Source organism: Miscanthus floridulus, chromosome 7, assembly GCF_019320115.1.
Source record: "Miscanthus floridulus cultivar M001 chromosome 7, ASM1932011v1, whole genome shotgun sequence".
Taxonomy (NCBI): domain Eukaryota; kingdom Viridiplantae; phylum Streptophyta; class Magnoliopsida; order Poales; family Poaceae; genus Miscanthus; species Miscanthus floridulus.
Window position 1 is genome coordinate 120,882,186 of NC_089586.1, and position 15,033 is coordinate 120,897,218.

General features: G+C 43.8%; 2 protein-coding genes across 3 annotated transcripts; one reads left to right on the top strand and one right to left on the bottom strand.

The window, feature by feature from the left end:
• Positions 1–383: 383 nt before the first annotated feature.
• LOC136464517 (membrane-anchored ubiquitin-fold protein 3-like) lies at positions 384–3,956 on the bottom strand. 2 transcript variants are annotated; one of them, XM_066463464.1, is made up of 3 exons: positions 3,543–3,956; positions 1,517–1,684; positions 384–836 (listed from the first exon to the last, which is right to left on the bottom strand). In XM_066463464.1, exons 1-3 carry the CDS (start codon positions 3,673–3,675, stop codon positions 781–783), a joined length of 357 nt encoding a protein of 118 aa, XP_066319561.1. In that variant the 5' UTR covers positions 3,676–3,956; the 3' UTR covers positions 384–780. The 2 variants fall into 2 exon arrangements, with proteins under 2 accessions (XP_066319561.1, XP_066319560.1); XM_066463463.1 differs by having other exon boundaries at positions 1,514–1,684; positions 3,543–3,954.
• Positions 3,957–10,754: 6,798 nt separating this feature from the next.
• LOC136466150 (uncharacterized) lies at positions 10,755–11,605 on the top strand. The gene has a single exon (XM_066464604.1). The coding sequence runs from the start codon at positions 10,820–10,822 to the stop codon at positions 11,603–11,605; it is 786 nt and encodes a 261-aa protein (XP_066320701.1). The 5' UTR covers positions 10,755–10,819.
• The last annotated feature ends 3,428 nt before the right edge of the window (positions 11,606–15,033 follow it).

A 15,033-nucleotide genomic window follows, 5' to 3' on the forward strand; every position in this document is an offset into this window, starting at 1 on the left:
CAACATGTTTTAAATTTATAAGAAAAAAATCATCTTAAGTTGAAAGATATTGTTTTAAGCTAGCACATTCTTTTCCCCTAAAGTTACAACAATTTCCTAATTTTGTGTGTATCTTTTATTTTAAGGTAGAAACATTGAAAACGCCATAATTACTATAAATATTAGAAGTAATTAGGATATATGCTTGTCGAAGCCCGGCTATGCAAAGACTAATAAGATATGGCAAGCAAACACTAAAAATTGTGTGCAGATGCAAGTATGAATCAGAGCAAATTGTGTATGCACGGTCATCACTGCTCCTTCATCTACTGCATGCACGGTCAGCTCAGGTTCACCAAATAATCAAATGTAAAACCATTGCACGGCCATGCTCTTTTCACCTCTTTGTTTCCCCTTTACCATAACACCATACATTACTCCTTTTGCAAGTTACATATATCTGAGTACAATATTTCTGTTACACGAGACAAAGCAACCGAGCTAAAAAGAATCGATATAAAGTCAACATAGCAGAAAAGAAAAAAGAAAAAAAGCTTTTTTCAGTTTTGACAACACAATTTATACAGCAGGAAGCATCCAATCCTCCACTCTAGAACAAGGCGATCCAAATTCAGCCTCCAGAAATCTTCGTATTTGATGGATTTTCAGTGTGTATGTTTCTGGGATTCGAATGGCTTCAAGAATTGGATATCAAAATGAATTCACGCTTGTGTGAACACAGCAAAGCAGATACAAAATCCTAGGGCTACACAGATTGTACAGCAACAAGCAGGCGTCTTATCAGAGAATGGTGCATCCACATCTGTTCTGCTTGGGGGAATTGGCAAGCTGCTTCTCTGGAAAAGTATAGGTGAACGACATGTTAGAGGTATGTTCACAAGTGCCAAAAGAAAATCACAATAGCTTTCAGCATCATAGTCAAAATCATATTAAACCACAAATAGAAGTTACTTAGTATGCTTGTGGCCACGTATCGCACTATCACCACCCAGACATTCCACCACATTAACTAAATGCTCATGTAGGCACAAGTTCTATCTTAAGAAACCTAAGCACCTCAAGACTTGCTGCATTGAAAACTATTAGAAAGTTGTGTCATGGTTTGTGTGTTCGAAAGTTTGCATCTCTGGGCATCATTAGTGGTGGTGATAGTGCGCGCGCACACACACACACATTGTAGGTACACATGAGAAAACTACTCCCGTATATAAGCAGCTCAGCTCATAACTCGAATACAGGTATTTGACCTGCAATGTATTGTGAAAAAATTACTGAAACTAAAGGTTTAAATTCCCATGGAGTAACTGGAAATATCTTTCAGGCTGTGGTATTTGGATAACAGAGAGCCATCCCTAGATGCATTCACTGCCACAAGAATGGGAACAGTATGTTTCCAGCACAAGATTTGATCATGGCGAACACTTCGATTAAATAAATGGAAATATAATTCAAGTTATTTGTCATAGGAACTAAGAAAATGGTATGAACAAAGGGCTGAAATTGTCGGCAATACCACTGTTTTTGTCAGCTTGTGGAGGTCGCACTACCACATGCATTGTAATTACACCTCCTGGAATCTCTCCTACTGGAACATGGGACTCTGCAAGTGTCCGGTTATTCTCCAATATCCTTCCAGCATTAATAAGCTTCAAATCATTAACAGTTTTTGGAGCTATATCCTTATCTGTTAGCAAAAATGAAAATAACAAATTCCATTCAGCAAGTAAGAACCACAGGCATGGATTGCAAAACAGAGAATTTGCACGGGAAAAGTTCCAATGTGTAGGACAATATGACAACACAGTAAGTTTCCAGCATAATCAACCAAGGGGTCTCAGAGACAGAAAATACAATATGCTATTGCACAATTCCCAGTTTGAATTTTGAAATGCAAACTGACGAAGCTAGCAGAATAGATGCAGACACCCTTCAAATAGATGACAGAAGGAATATATCATGTCCATGACGATTTGCATACTTATGTTCGGATCAACACATGCATGCATGTGCAAGTACATGTTGCTTATGTTGTGAATGCAGGCAAAAGCATCAATATAGTTTCCACTTTCCACATGTTGATTCAGCCAGAAAGGCTCAATTTTTACTTGATCTAGTCCAGTTCTCATGTGGGAGCACCTCATTCAAGTTTTCATGAAGTCATGCCAAGGGAAGTTCTTTCACCAAGTGGGAGAATCAGAGAACTGTCATTACTAACATTCCAAGTATTCGTTATCAAAAGATTTGCTTTCTACCCACCAAATCATTAATATTCTTTATCCAATATAGATAAATTATTCGATTGTACAAGAGTAACTAATTATTTCTGAAGATTTTTTTTTAAAATGACTTCTGCTGGCTTACAAAAGATGCTCTGACTGTTTAAGTGAAACAGTGTAGATCAATCTGCTGCTTAGTGCTTACACAATGTTTTCTCAGTAACTTTCACGTAACACGGGTCACGGGACTAGCGTCTACTATGGCTTGCTGACCAACATGCTTATAAGTGAGCTGACATCCAAATCATATCTCTCTGCCATAATATTTAATACAGCCCAAGGTTAAATTCATAAACAGCACAAATGTCCAAACGGTTTCACTTGAATACCAGACCGCTAAGGATTCAGAATGAATTGTTTGCCCTCATCTAATAAGGTGAACAAATCACATGATAGGCAAAATTATTAATGAGAATGTTTATCCATGGTGAAAGGTTGAGCTGTTGCACTTCTGCAGAGAAACTCAGGTTATCTAACAGACGAACATTAAAAGCTTTTCATAGTGCTATCGAACTCCCTTTACAGATTTGAAGAGAGTAAATAATCAGTCAAAAGGTCTACAGTTATTAACATGGCTTGTGCACTTTGCTTCTTTTATTACAGCAAACAAAATAAGAGAGACCTTGTTTTTCCATCCGTTCCACTTATGGTTTGTGATATAACTGTTTCCAAAAAAAGCACTTTCACTCGCAAAATTAGCAATTGGTATTCACGTTTGAGAAGTTCATACCACATAGAGTAAGAACCGAAAGTATCAGCTAACTGATAATATGGCACAGCCAGTACTAGGATTCTGCATACACCCAAAAAAAATGAAGGAATATGGCATAGCCAGTCACAGGATACTTCTAAAGCTAATAAACCAATATGGAATAGCCAGTCATATGACACTGCCGAAGCTAATTAGCGAATATGGCATAGCCACTCGAAGCATAATGCTGAAGCTAATAATTGAATAAGGCATAGCCGGTTCTAGGACTTAGCTGAAGAAGAAAACTAAAGCATAGTTTTCCCGCTACTCAACTGACCAGGCATCCAGAAAACAACAGCAACTAAAGGATGAAAATAGCTGGAGGTAGCAGGAAGACTAGCGAAACATGAGCACAAAGCGCAAAAAGAAGCAATACATGATCCAAGAAACTCATGACTCGGAGATTACCCCTGCACCTAAATTACAAATGCGTCCGTCGCTTGTCAGCAGATCGGGACAGCACAGGCGTGCGCGCTACCAAATCAATAAGTCTCGTCAGTGCCTCACTGCCTCACCTTGCGGCCACCGAGCGAGGATGAACTCCTTGAGCGAGGAGACTGTGGTGGAGGGATCGTACTTGGTGGGCCCGATGTCCGTGCCGTCGAAGAGCCGGAACCTGACCTCGATCGGCTCCTTCCCGCCGGCCATATCCTCCCCGCCAGATCGCCGCCGGCCGCCGACCACACCTCCTCTTCCCAAGATCCACGAAGCCCCGGATCAAAGGCCCATAGGAGCAAGGAAGCGGCAAAAAGGAAATCCACAGAAACACACGCAAGGTGGGAATTTGACGACGAATTCTTGCTTCCGCGTTGGGTGAAAGCGAGGGGGCGGCGACTCGGTGGGGGAGGAGAGGAAGACGAGAGCCAGGGAGGAGAGAGAGAGACGCGGTAGTGGGCTTCCTCCTCTCGGTGCGTGTATTGACGGATACGCCCAAGCAGAAGTTTTTAATTGCGGTTTTGGCATCGATCCATGGTGATGATGGAGCGTGAAAGCGAGTGGCGAGGCCGAGGCCGAGGCGGAGCGGGGAATTCTATGCGAGGTGCGAGGCGGAAACAAATCGCCGGCCGGGATTCGACGTCGGCGATGGCTTCTATCTCGGGCATTTTGACTGCCTGGGTCTCGTCGAGGGTCTTCTTCCCTGTTCTGTACTGCTGCTGTAGTCGCCGGAGTCATGGTTTTTTGGCATTTCATGTGGAAATATCTCTCTCCCCTCTCTGTCTCTTCTTTGGTGGTACTGGTACAGGTCCAACTTGTTTTTCATTTCAAAAGAAACAGTCAACAAATACACAGCACAATCCAATGATGCATTGCTCTGGGAGAAAGTTTTAGACCTGGATGTACCGACTGGGTTTAAAGACTGTATTTTATTTTTGTCTTATGTTGACTCAACATGAGCTCTGTCTGAATTATCAACGGATACCTTGAAAAGTGAAATGGTCAAAAAAAAAAAAAAATCGTTCTTGATCGCAGTTTACAGGACTTCAGGCATAAGAGCACGGAGTAGCAGACGCAGCTCTTTTTATCTCGAGAGCAGTGTATATTCCCTGGCTGGCCAAAGGCCAGTCATTCAATCAACATCTGCATTCCACTGGGGAATTATCATGAGCTGGCCTGCGATAGTTGGCTATTATTCTAGGCAACCAACGCAGAGTTTCGGCCATTTGGTGATCACGCGATGTACTCACACACTTGCACACCAACCAGAACAGCTCAACATCCAGTTTTCCAGGCAATGATCTGCACAAAGTCACAGGCACATGCAAAAACAATGCGAAAATAGTCAAAGGAATACGGCACCCAGATGAATTTCAAGGCGAAAAAAATTCAGAAGCGACCCATGCTTAATTTGCAAAGCATTTAATTCAGTGATTACGTTGCAGCTTGCTCAGGCTGTCCAAATGTTCAGAACTAGTAGTGTCTTATATGAAAATGGATTATGCATTTTTAGGACTGGAAAAGTATGGTAGCCTGGCGACACCAGATGAAACATCAGCCAAAAAGGCAGAGACCACCGAAGTGTCGTGTAGTGGAGCTAGCTCTAGATTCCGTGCTACTGCTGCTTTCGCCTCCGCAAGCAATGATAGATAGAGGGATGTAATGTGTGCCAAGCAAAAGCAAAGTAGTCAAGAATATTTTGAGGAAGCAAAATATCAAATATTTCCAGGCGCCTATTTCCAATTCTCCCCCTAACCTTATCTTCTTAACTTCTTTTAACTCGATTCATTAGTTCATCACTGTCAAAAATATTCAGTGATCTAATTGCTCCATGTGACAGCCTAGTTGATACAGCATGCCATCATTTAATTGAAAAATAAGAAGCTGAAAATTTCAGGAAGAAGGTTACTAGAAGCAATGGATAAGCTACAGGCCGGCTCGAATTGTTGTTTGGGAGGACTCTTTACCTAACTACCTGATTACAGGTAAGAACACCTGCTGGTTGATGGCTTGATGCTAGTATACTAATACTTGTGCGTCTGCATCACGACACCCTCGTTTGTTTATGCCCTCATTGTACTATCATATTGCTCTTGTTCGATTTGCATATTGTGAGCTGTTTTTTTTTCCAAAAAAAAAAAAAATCGAAGTCATATTATGACCTGTCAGAGCGGCTCTCTTGGCCTGTTTGAGGATCCAAAAGCACTTGAAATTGTTCCAACAGCATCTCTCTCAAAAAAAAAAAGTTCCAACAGCCTATCACTTTTTATGTATGTGCAAATGTTTATTCTATGAGCAACTTGGAACCTGATCCCCATGCCTTCAGAAAAAGAGAAAAACTTACTAGGAATTATGGGGTTCTATTCTTATCCCATGCATAAAGTGATGATTGGATGTATGCAGCACTCCGCTACACTTCCTTTTTAAAAAGAAAAAAATCCTCAGGTAATTCCTTTTTTCACATACATGTTAACATATCACTTTATCTCTATCTTGAACAGGGCCGCACTTGTGCTAATCTGCATGTTTGTTAGTGGAAGATATGTGTGTGCAGCAGATACGCCACTGATTTGTCGTCACACCTCTATGCCTATGCCTTTGCCCCGAGCTACCCCGTAGTGGAGGAGGCATGGGCCTACTGAGATGAGAGATTGAGAGCTGGACCCATTCAGTTGTTCCCTTCCCTGCTGCCAAGTGCTCGCCAATGAGCAGAGCAGTAGAAAGATGCATCTGCCAAGGATGACATGAGAACACTGAAACTTTTCAGACAAGTGGAAGATGAAAACCGCGAGAGAGAAAGTGGGGTGAACTGAAAAGAAATGCCCTGCTTGCGCTTCTGAAATAATTTCAGGTTTCAGTCCTCGGAGGATGCAGACCGCGTAGGAATCGGAGGCTAGGAATTGGTGATCCACTCGCGGACCTGATGTTGTCTGCTGCGGCAAGCAAGTTTCGTGGTGGATGGAACGCTTTATGTATGTGTCCGAATGGCTTGGCTTGGCTTGGCTTGGCTTGATTTGACTGTCGACGGAAAGCCCTTCGCTTGCAACTGCATGTTTGATTGGCGATTTCAGGCCAGGTGTCGAAACGAGGTGCAAAGGAGGAGTAATCGCTATCAGTTTGATGGTGGTAAAGTGAGGTGTTACTTCTAGTGCTCCTGCAAGCAAGTGCCACGGCTCAAATGGCAGGCAGCCAGGCACTGCTGTTTTTCCAATGAGTTCTGCAATTACAGGCACGTCAGTTTGTCTGCTGCGGCATCCAATTTTGATCCGACCTGAACCAGGTCATCGTTAGCATTCTGCTTGTTCGTTTACACATGAACAGGTGCGGGATGCCACTAGGCGAGTGGCTGAGTGCTGCAGAGCAATAGACTGATGAATCAGTGGATCAGTTACAGGGATCACGGCGAAAAAAAAAAGGTTCGTGGGAAACGAGTGCAGGCGGGCCGAAAATGTGGATCTCAAATGCTTGGGAAGCCCACACCATAAGGCCTAGAGAACCTTTTTTGGGCTAGGACTAGGAACTTGTGTCAGGGAGTGGGTTCAATTTTGCATCCCAGATTGGAAAATAAGTCCACTTTACCTCTATATATAAACTATTGTCGTGGTATGATTTTTCTCCTCAAACTCTAAAAGTAAGACTAGATATTTCTATCCATATAACTCTAGAAACTGTTCAAATTACCTCTCTACTCCGATTTGAAGTGGTTTTGAAGGCGTCCCCCCCCCCCCCCCCCCCCCTAGTTAAAAAATGATAAATGTGTGATAAGGTTTTAAAACCATGAAAAATGTCTCTAAACTTCTAAAGTTTTGATAAAAATCATAGAGATGGACCGGGATACGAGAAATCTAAATAAAAACTCAAAACTCATAAAAATATATCTATAAGCTTTACAATATTAGATTTAGCTCTAGTAAAATGAACAAATATCTAAAAAATATACAAAAATTCGCAAAACATCCTAACTGATTACTAAATGCATTTGGAAAGCTTCCAACATTGAAACCGTAAGATGCAACCCACATTAATGTATTTTGCATTCATGCTAGTTGTATCTCATATTTTTAGCGTGGGAAGTTTATAAAACATGTTATATATTTATTACAATGTTTCAGGAGTTTACCATGTTTTTTGGGATATTTTTCTCATTTTATTATAGCTAAATCTAACTTTTTTAACTTCTAAAGATACTTTCACGAGTTTTTCTAAGCTTACAGACATTTTTGTGGTGTAAAAGTATTATCAAGTATTTATCAAAAAAATTTATTAACTAAAAAAAGAACGACTACCTTTAAAACCACTTCAATCCACAACAGAGAGGTAATTTGAACAGTTTTAAAAGTTGGGGGCTAAGTTGTTTGGTTTTAAAGTTTAAGAAGAAAAGTCGGACCGAGACAATAATTCAGTGTGGTATAGTAGACCTTTTCCCAAATTCAACAATAAACCCTCCTTGAAAGCTGACCAGGCCTTCCCTTCTCTCTTCATCCAGGCCAGCTGACCAGGCCTTCCCTCGAGCCTCTAAACTTTTGAAGTGTGATCCCAACTCCATCTCATGTAGTGACGTAGTCCGGTAATCTCAACATTAGCACCTTGATTATGCCTTCGGGCTCCAAATTTTTTTTCTTATTTTAATAAAAAAAACTAAATTTTAAAAATATGCTCCAAACTAAAATTTCAAGAACTAACCTTTTAAGTCACGACATACGTTATGGCGCAACTCACCACCTAAGTCATGTCACTGCATGTGTGGCATGACTCGAGATGCCACATTGGCCTCTCAAGACGGAACCGGACACGCGGAGACGTGGCACACTAAGGGTGTGTTTGGTTGAGCTGTGACTGTAGGAAAAAGCTGCTGTGGGAAAGCTGCTGTGGGCTGTGAGCTATAGAAAAGCTGAAAGCTGTTTGGTTAAACAAGTATAAAATATACCTTCTATCTTTATCTCTCTTAAAACAACTATGGAAGAGCTTTTTATTCCACCAATTTTGAAAAAGCATAAAGCCAAAAGCCAAAAGCAGGGTCAAACCAGCTTTAAAAAATATACTACGGAAAACAGCTGCTTCTAAAAAAACAGCCTATTTGTTTGTGTTTTTGACTTTTGGGGCCAAAAAGCCAAATCCAAAAGCCCAACCAAACAGACCCTAAGTCGCGCCATCAATTGTAGGCTGTAGACTGTAGTGCATATAGGCTATATGCAACCGCCACAACGTCGTCCATTCTGCTTCTTCCTACCAGGCCTGGTCCGGATGTTTCATTGGCCTTGAGCGAAACTAAAATTAGGGCTCTTTAATATAATTATTGAAAATTGGGGGGGGGGGGGGGGGGGGGGGATACCATACCAAAAGTACTATTCATCGTATAAAACAAACCTATTATTACTTTAGAGTTAACTCGACGCGAATTCATGATGATGTTATCATTATCAAGCGTTCCAACTATTTCTTATTAATGTATATAAGGTTACCGTACCGTCTAACACATCACGAACATTGTATAGTCTCTCAGCAACTAGACGAAGGTAAGCACTAAGGAATAACCAATTAATTGTTTCGCAAAAAAGGAATAACCAATTAATTAGTTTATTATTCGTGGGTTGTTGCGTTGTACAAGCAATAATCGATCATCATTTACACAGAGTACTGGCATAGGCATAACTACTAAATATTACCTTTGGTGCTGTTTGGATTTTTTTATTTGGAGGAATTAAAATCTACTTAATAAATTAAGTTATTTGACTTAGAATTTAACATTCCATCACTTTTTTAAGTTCACATACAAGCTTATCTCAAATTCATACTGTGGAAGATGAAAATTGATTCTACATATCACCATTGTATATTTCTACTTTGCAACTTATAATACGCTCTTCAACTCACTTCCATATGGTAGAAATGCAACACATAAGTATTTCTCTCGTATAGCCAACAATGATATACAAATACAATCCATATACAATCATATTAGCTTAATTAATATATGTCTAAATTATAATTATTAAAATGAATTTAATTCCAAAGATCCTAACGAGGCCTTAGTTCATAACATCTTGCTATCAAGTGATTCGGTCTTGGTGACCACTAGCCAGCGATTCGGTCTCGGAGCTGTTCGGCTGATGGTTTCTGCGGCTAATAAACTGGCTAAAGCTGATTTGTTGTGAGAGAAAAATATTATTCCATGGTTCATAAGCCAAACTGATAAATTCAAGCCAACAAGGCTTGGTTACCTTTTTTTTTACCGAATGATAACATAATTACCTCTCTCCTCGACCAATGCACCACCGCATATGTTCTAACGTAGCAGCTCTAGTCGCGTCCAACACATAGTGGCATTTGAGTTGAACCACGTGTCATGACATGATCAAGTGGTTATCAGAAATTTAGACCCTATTGGTTTCGCTAAAATTTAACTTATGCTGATCTGTTGTGAGAGTAAAACACTAATCGTTTGCTGAAAAATGCTGATAGTGCTGAAGAACAGTGTGTTAGTTTAGGACATGTTTTTTAGTAGTTTAGTTAGAAATCGAGCTGCGGTAGTTTTCTGCAACCAGGCCGGCGATCAGACGAAAGCGAAGAACAGAGCGCACCTAGCGGGACTCCGGGCGGTGGTTGACTCGTAGCCCCTGACACTAATCGTTTGACGGTTTCAGTATCCAAGCCCTTCTTGTTCATCTATGAGGGGCCGACTTTGGTGGCGGTCTGGCGGATGAAGCCGATCCTTTTGAGATGGACAGTTGGACACCGCCACACCGGCGGCACGGGCGGATCAACAGCATCGTGTCCTGCTAGCTGCCACGTCCGCCCACGTAACGCGCGGCGATTCCATGTTGCAGCCCACGGATCCCATCCGATCTAACGGCTGCTGCCACAACCGATGGGCGTTATCCGTACGAGGCCGCGGCTCCACGGGTTCCTTCCACGCGCCCATGCCGCTCGGCTTTCCGTTCCACTAGAAAAATTGGCGATCCAGCCAGCCCAACGTGGTCCGGGCGATCGAGGGCAGGTGCGAAACGACGGAGGGACGGCCCCGGGCCGGCGGGCTATTAATTGGCCGGGTGCATGCACGGGCGTTTTGGCAAAGCGCGCGGCGAGGCGTCTCGTCTCGTCACGGACGCTCGGGCGCCCGCGACTTCCTGCCTTCCCGGAGATAGAAGAGTGAACGCGACGTCGCGACCCCGCCCGCCCACGCCACGTATAAAACGCGCGCCAATCTCCCCCTCCCACCCCCTCGGAACAACAACACGCGCTCGACGAGGGCTCTCTTCTCCTCGCCCGCCCGCCCGCCCGATCGGCTTCGGCGCGCTATATATCCATCCACCAGTAATCATCCTATCCGATCAGATTGCATTATCCGATCCGCCCGATGATGCTGCTGTTCGCGCCCCACTCCGCCGAGAAATTCAGCGCCCCTATCTCCGGCCTCCGCTCCCTTCTCGTCGTGCCCGATGCCGCCGGCACCCGCGGAGGATGCGTCGTGACGCGGGCGGCCGTCGCCGCGCACGGCTGCAATCATCGTGAGGACGTCAAAGAGAGACGCGACGACGGAACCAGCCTTGGGCACGGCGAGGATCTCGAGACAGCAAAGGAGGATGATAATATGGAAGCAAAGGATAGGGAAGAGGCGAGAACGGAAGAGGAAGATGAGCTGGATGGATTCTGGGTGTCGTACGGGCGGCGGTGCCCGCGGCGCCGGCTGCCCCCGCCCATCCCGTCGCTGGTCGCCCGCGGCGCGCTCAGGCGGACGCGCACCTACGATGGGCGGCTCGTCATCCGGATAGTGCCCGTCGTGCGGCCGGAGTGCATCCGCGCCCGGCGCCGCCGCGACCGCCCCGTCGAGCACGAGGACGATCCTCCGATGGTGGCGCCGCCGCCGCTGCTTCAGGAGCTGACGACCGCTGCGCCGGAAGATGGCATCGTCAGGATTATTAATGTTGCACAGGCGGACGACGACGCGGCCGCGCCGGGTGCAGGAGAGGGCGTGAGCCACGTAGAGGACGCGGTGGCGGCAGCACCCGCGGAGACGCTGCCGGCGGCGGTGCCTCCGCCGCGAGTGCCCTCCGTAGGATGCTTCGAGGAGGTGTTCAAGCTCGGTTCCATCGGTAGCTGCTCGCCGCACCAGATGATGCCCAGCCTGAGGATGGTGCATTGAACACCACCTTCGAATTGGGACAATAAATTTTGTAGCTCCGCGTGTGTATATATAGCGCCATGTAAATGATAAAAGAATATGCTCTAGTTGGCGTTGTTGGTTTGATCTCCCAACCACAGTGGTCCAACGACCACTTGGGTCTTGACCTCGTGTTCTGATCGGGGGCGCCCAGTCCATCTATGGCTGGCGGCCCCCCGTCACACTGCACAATAAATAGAGATGGGGGCCGGCGGCTCTCTGTACGAGGTTGGCCTGAGCCGTACGCCCCACCGGCAAACCCTACTCCGATCAAACAGAGGGGCGCAGCCAGTGACGGGAAGCACCGCTGCCGCCACGCCACTGCGCCAACACCACTTCACTGCACCACTCCTTCATCGCCCGTCGCTGCCCTACCGATGGTCTGTGCCTAACCCTAACTCTCCCTCTCCCTCTCTGTCCCTCTCCGTACACACCATTTCTACGAGAAACCCAATGAAATCTCACTGATCTACACCATGGATGGTCCTAAAGAATTTAACATTGGTATCAGAGCCAGGTTGCTAGCGTGTGATCTAGATCGGGGCAAAGAAAAGAAGAAAGAAAAGAAAGAGAAAGTTGTCGGTTTTGGAAAGGATCTCGGCACACGAACCCTAACCCACGAACCGATTCGGATGAACTCCGATGAACTCCGAAAAGAAAAGAAAGGAAATCCAAAGAAAGAAGAAGAACAGGGGTCGGAACCCGAACCCTAACCCTAGACCCCGATTCGGATGAACTCCAAAAAGAAAAGAAATCAAAAGAAGAGAAAAACCGAATCGATCGAATTAGAAAAGAAACCCTAATCCCCACCTCCGGTTCAGAAAAGAGAAGATCAATCCAAATCGAAAAGAAGAAGGGGATGGGAAAGGAGAAAGGGAAGGGGGAACGGACCAACCTCGCCGTGCATCGGGAAAGCCCTTTGCCGGCGCGGGAGAAGAAGGGCCGAGCCGGGGGGCAGCTGCTCGCCGGGCTCGGCCAAAGGGGCGCCGCGGCCAGGCCGCTCGACGGCGGCGTGCTCACCCGTTGGGGAACACGCGCGCCGATGAGGGGGGCGGCGACGGCGCCATGGCCGCCTCGCTCCACCACCTTCGCTCACTCTCGCTCGTTGCATCGCTCGGTACCTCGCTGCGGCTGAGAGAGAAAGAAAGAGGAGAGCGACGACAGAGAGAGAGCAAAGGAGCAAATGACCTAGGGTTTTTGGGTCGGAGGCCGCGACCGCGTTTTTGATCGAGCGAAACGGCCGGACGGCCGTCGGATTTGATCCAACGGCGAGGAGTCACTAGGCCAAATGAGGCCCAGGCGGGGTGCGCAGCCGCGGTGTTTTGCCGGCCCAGGCCCACGTTGCGGCCTGGGTGGCAGCGCGCGCGAGGGAACAAGGCCGGACCGGTTTTGCTGCTGGGCCGAGCAGACAGTGAACAAATGAGTCCATTTTTTTTAGTAAAATGTTATTTCCTGGAAAATGATTAATGACTCAAGAAAAATTAGAAAAGAGAATTTTTTCCTGTGGGCAAAATTCACTAGTTTAAGATTTACATGTTTCCTCTACAAAGTTAAAGTTTATTGTCTTCTTATTAAATTCGAACCAACGGAAGAATTTAATTTGAAGAGCAGTTATAGTTATTCAATAAATGATGAAAAGTTGATCCTCCAGTTAAAATTGGAACCAACGGGAAAATTTTAATTGGAGGAATAGTCAATTGGTAGTTAAAATTGAATTATGGTATTGTTATTTTCTGACCAACGTTGATGATAACAATATTATAATTCTATGAGTTCTATGTTTAAAGTTTAAATCTCTGATAAATTTTGCATCAAAGTGACCAATTTTTCAGAGAAAAGATAAAGATCAAGGAATGCTCTTAAACTAGAGAAATGTATTTTCATGTTTCTGCTGCAATGAAGTTGATTGTCTTCTAATTAAATTCGAACCAACGAGAGAATTTATTTTTGAGGAGCAGTTCTATGTTTTCAAGATTATTGAGGTTCCATACATTAATTCCATTTCTACCCAACGGTGATGTGGAATTAATGTAGAAGAATGATGTTTTATTCTATTTCTGTCCAACGGTGATATAGAATAGAACATAAAGATTTCAAAGTTTAATGGGCATTATTGTTGAATATTTTTTCAGACAAAAGACCTCCATGCTTTCATTCTTGAAGGCAGTAAGAGAAATAAGCTGGGTACTTGTGACTCAGATGATGAATGCCATTGCTTAAGGAACTGTGTTCTCTTTAAAGAATGGCTTCAAAAGAAAAGAATTCTAGGATATTGATTCAAGAAAAGAGATAGATCAATGAGAGTCTTCATTGAGAAATGTCTTTTATGTACTCTCTGTAAAGAAGAATTTATTTTCAATTTCACTTATGAGAGTTGTAAAAGTCATATACATGTTTAAATTGACCAACATTGAATTAAACATGTGTGTTAAAAGAATATTCAGATTTATTTCTGAATTTGATGATTGAACACGAGCCAATCCTGGCAATTATGTCCGTTCAAGGGAATTATCTCGCATGGCGGGAAAAGTTTGCGATAGTACCCGCATGGCGGGAAAAGATTGAGAAAATACCCGTATTGTGGAGTAAAGTTGGCATAGTACTTATGTTAACCAATCCTGCATGGCAGGAAAGTTTTTGGTATAGTACTTATCCCGCATGGCGGGAGAAGGATGTGATGACTCATGTGCTCTAAGTGTATCCCGCACATGGAGAGAAGTTTGGGATAGCTCTTATGCTATCCTAGTATTGACCGTACACTCTGATTGTGTCATGGTCATTAAGTACTCAATGAGTTTAAAAACAAAAGAAAGTTGCATGTGAACCAAAAGATAAGAATGATATGCAAGCGTGACTTGCAGAAGTATTGATAATAATAGATTATGTTGAGTTTTGAAATGAAACGAGGAAAATATACTCCCATACGAATTTTGTTTGCATGATGTAATCATGTGGATGAAGTAAGTAATCAAAGTTTCCTCATTAACAAGAGTTCTGAATGTTTTTTGAAATTGTGGTAGAAAAGTTCATACCACATTTCGAGGGGGAGAAATGTGAGATTAATTAAGAAAGATACTTCACCATACTTCAGATAATGCAATGCATACTATGCATTGAAGGTAAAAGTGATCTATAAAAGATGAATGTGATCGTTGAGGGAGTAAGACGGTTATAATAACGATACCCCTAAAGTAAAGAAATAGCTAAATTTCTAGACCTTTTATAGTTTCGATAGAAAGATAGCATAGTCAGCTAGTATTCATACTGGACGAGTTCAGAGTTATCAAGGCAGTGCTAAACGTGCCATATAAGTTTTTAGCAGATTAAACCCAAAATTAGAAATTTGAAGATACACCATCTTTATAGAAGATAGAGCAATCTAGGGGAGCATGGTATGTAGATACCTAAGG